The sequence below is a fragment of the Lucilia sericata genome, unplaced genomic scaffold (assembly GCF_015586225.1).
Source record: "Lucilia sericata isolate MDLA Ls3-8-SP2 unplaced genomic scaffold, ASM1558622v1 Contig000313F_arrow, whole genome shotgun sequence".
In the NCBI taxonomy this organism is placed as follows: domain Eukaryota; kingdom Metazoa; phylum Arthropoda; class Insecta; order Diptera; family Calliphoridae; genus Lucilia; species Lucilia sericata.
In genome coordinates, this window is record NW_023994337.1 from 41765 (window position 1) to 45724 (window position 3960).

At 33.1% G+C, this 3960-nt stretch overlaps 1 protein-coding gene across 1 annotated transcript; it reads left to right on the forward strand.

Moving 5' to 3' along the window:
• The first annotated feature begins 843 nt into the window (after positions 1-843).
• Positions 844-1739, forward strand: LOC119603584. The gene is made up of 2 exons (XM_037955642.1): positions 844-1499; positions 1564-1739. The coding sequence occupies exons 1-2, from the start codon at positions 918-920 to the stop codon at positions 1666-1668; spliced, it is 687 nt and encodes a 228-aa protein (XP_037811570.1). The 5' UTR covers positions 844-917; the 3' UTR covers positions 1669-1739.
• The last annotated feature ends 2221 nt before the right edge of the window (positions 1740-3960 follow it).

Here is a 3960-nt window from a genome sequence, read left to right on the forward strand (position 1 = left end):
TCCCAAAACCTATAGTGGAAACTGCATATTTGCGGAGGGGTTCAATTCCCCATGGGTGCCATAAGAATAAGGAAATCGTACTACTGAGAAAACCTTGAACTGAATTGAAGCCTTCAATTGGGGCAAAAGATGAATATGAGATGAGATATTTTTTTATGGAAGCTTAAGCGAAGGTATATTGAAAGTAATTAAAATAACTTGAATGAAGATCATTGCAATGGTGAAAATTTATTTTAGAGCAAGGGTGATCAATGCCAATTGCATAATGCAAAGGAAGTCCATGGCTTAAGAGATTATCATTTGCACTTCTTGCATATGGCGGATAATCACACCTAGTTCAAAAAAGAAAAAAGAGGGAATGTGGCCTTCAGCCTTAGAGATGAATACGATAAAATTTATGAAATGAAAACGGAAATGAAAGATAAAATTAGTTAAGATAAAGAGAAAACTAACTTAGAATAAGTATCTACTAACGAGAATGTGGCCTTCAGCCTTAAAGATGAATATAATAAAATTTATGAGATGGAAACGGAAATGAAAGATGAAATTAATTAAGATAAAGGGAAAACTAACATAGAATAAGAATCTATTAACGTTAAAACATTATATAAGTGAAAATGTGAAGTAGGAATTTAGTTAAATGTGAAGTAGAAATTTAATTGTACTAATCGTACTAACACTTTAATAATACAATCATACTAACACTCTAACAAACTAATCGTAGAGCTAGACAAAACGACATTTATCATTCCAGTCTCACGTGGTTCACGGGCGTGAACAGTCTACAAATCTTCGAATACCACTCGCAGTTGGTTACATTCAAATACGGCAAAGGTTGGCTGGTTGATGGAAGGTTTAACCTGGTTCATGTTATCAACTTAGAGGAATACGAGCGCCTATTAGGCCAAACCGTGGCAATGCTGGAAAAAATTGCTGTGGATGAGAAAGAACGGATGGTAATTGATTTCCATGTTAATACAATTTTTTCCCAATTAGATACGCTTAGGGGTAAATACAAGAAGCAGAAACGCTCTATCAATTGGATCGGTTCAGCTTGGAAGTGGTTGGCTGGCAATCCGGATGCAGCAGATTGGGATAATGTGTTGAGGTCTGAACAAAGCATCATTGAAAATAATAATCACCAATATGTGATCAACGATCGACTCTTTAAAGCGTCACAGGAAACAATATCTAAGGTTAATGCAATGGTGGCACGATTTCACAACGAGGTCAATGCAACGAACGTCGAAAAATTCATTAATCAAATCCTACGCCAAATAATGGTCATCAAAGAAGAGGTAAACGAGGTTATGAGAGCCGCGCAAATGGCCAAAGGTGGCATAGTCAACTCTAATGTACTCGACAGAGAAGAAATTCACCGCATAATTGACGAAATTGCAACACTCCCTTATTCTAATGAATTGGAGGCCATCGAGTACGCCGATCCAAGGGTATGCACAAACGGTTCAATGATTCTCTATGTCCTTTCACTGCCCAAGGTAAGAGAAGTTGAGTACAACTACCTTATTGTCAAACCATCCATTCAGGAAGGAAAGGTTATAGACTTACCGTTTAACACGTTGCTGGTTAATGAGAAAGAGACATATGGGATCACCAAACCATGCATGCGAATCAACAACAATACCGTGTGTGAGGAAACGAGCTTGAGAAAACTCCCTGAAGATGATTGTGTTTCAATTCTCATCAAAGGAGGTGAAGCAAAATGTTCCTACAGATCCTGTGAAGAAGAGGTTGTCGAACCTGTTATGGAAGACACCATATTCATTACCAACTTTAGAGGTAATCTCCAGAGTGGTAACATTACTAAATTCCTTTCGGGAACCTACGCAGTGCGACTTAACAACGAAGAAGTGAAAATAAAAAACGTTACGTACACCAGCCGAAGCGAGACATCTATACAAATCCTACCCCAGATCGTCACAACCATCCTAGAAGAAAGGCGGCAGCTTGACATAGGATATCTTCACAATATGAGTTTACAAAACATAAAAAATTTAGAAAATCTAGACACAAAATACCACTACTCTATAGTAGCGGATTGCACTATTTTTTTGCTCCTATCATTCCTAGGCTACCTATGCTGGAAAGCTTTATACTCTCAAGTGCGTCTCCCTCCGCTGCAGAGCACAAGCAACGTGGCATGCAAACCCCAATCTGCGGGACGCAGATTTTTGGCAAGGGAGGAGTTAACACAATCAAGTATACATGAGCGGGAAAAATCTACACAAGGTTGTGCTGACGGTGCACACGCGCAAGCTAGTATGCAGGATCATATTTCGTCTGGAAGATTTCACAACGTGGGAATGGAATAAGTTGGATCAGCAGAATTATTTAGATTTAAGTATTTAAAAAATATTGTTAGAGTTAGTCTTACTTGGGAGGTTGACCAAAGCGGTCGTTGAATAAAATTGTAAACCAAAAATTAACGTGTTTCATTTATAGTGGACAAGTCGGTGTCCACTTAAAAATAATTTTTTTTAATTTCACATAATAAAGGAAGTTAACTTATATTTTATATTTATTGTCAAATCATAATCAAATATATTAATCAAATCTTTGTATATGTATAAACAATTCTTGCACTTTTCTTTAATAACTATTTTTACAAATTAGTAACATGTATATCAAAATATATTTCTCAAGTTTCTCTTAATAATGTCTTTAACGTAAAGGTGGGTTTTTGTTTTGATGTCAATGTAATTTTTGACAACATTGAATATTTTATGGTGAATTATACGAAATTTCAATGTTTGTATAAGGTATGTAAAGGTTGGTTATAAAATACAGGGTGGTGTGAAAATACTCACATTAGATGTATACCAATCGGTTCAAAATTATACTCAGGAATTTTGTAAATATTTTAGTTTGTTGAAGGCTTTGGAAGGGGATAAAGGAGGAGGGAAGAGAATGAAGTTTGGTTAATTTAGTCATAGGATTCTTATATCCGTGCGTTGATGAAATAATAGGGACTGGAAAGGGAGATCGTAAATGTCTATTTTCGTATAATCCAGGCAATTTGGATCACCTTTTTCAAATTTGCTTGAACTGTAAATACATATGCATGACATTAAGGTTTAATACTAATATTAATATAAATTTTTTTGCCCACATTTTATCGTTAGAATATGTGTGTTATAAGAGTACATTATTATTTGTTATTTTATATTAAACAATTTAGTTTTTTGCTCAAAAAGTTGTTTGTACTTTATTATGATTTTGAATATTTTGAGGAGTGTCATATGGAGGTTTCTATAAAAGCGGTTTAGTTTCTTTCAAGTTTTCTATCTTAACTCTCTTGATTGCTGTGTTTTTTACTACATTTTATATTTATTTTATTTTTGTTCTATTCTGCATCCACAAAAAAAAAAGACTTGAAATTAATATCATGTATTAAAAGAGATTTTTTTACACTAGCTGTCGTTTGTTCATTGAAAAAAAAATGACAATTATTTATGGTAATAAAGTTCCGCTGTTTAAAATGTTTGGAAAAGAATCATGTATGGAAAGGATTTTATAAAATTATGAATTTTTTTAAAATTTATTTCTGTATATTTTTTTGTAATTTAAAATTTGCATATAAAATGATTTATATGCCACACTTGAATGATTTCTTAATCAAATTACATACAATTATTATATATTGTAGTGTATATTCTTTATTGTTGCTATTTAATGTTGTTGTTGTGTTTTTATTATTGTAGTTATTGTTATTGTACATTTCCTGGTTAACAGTAACCACATTTACATTATGATTATTTCTTATTTTGATCATATTTTTTGTCTAATATTATTTGGTCTCATTGGCCACAATATGAATTTTAAATGAGCCTCCCAAGGAAAAAGAAACAAAATGGAAATAAATAAATCTCTGAATAGAAATCACCATATAAAACCATTATTAAATGACCACAATCATAAACATATTCATATTATAGACAG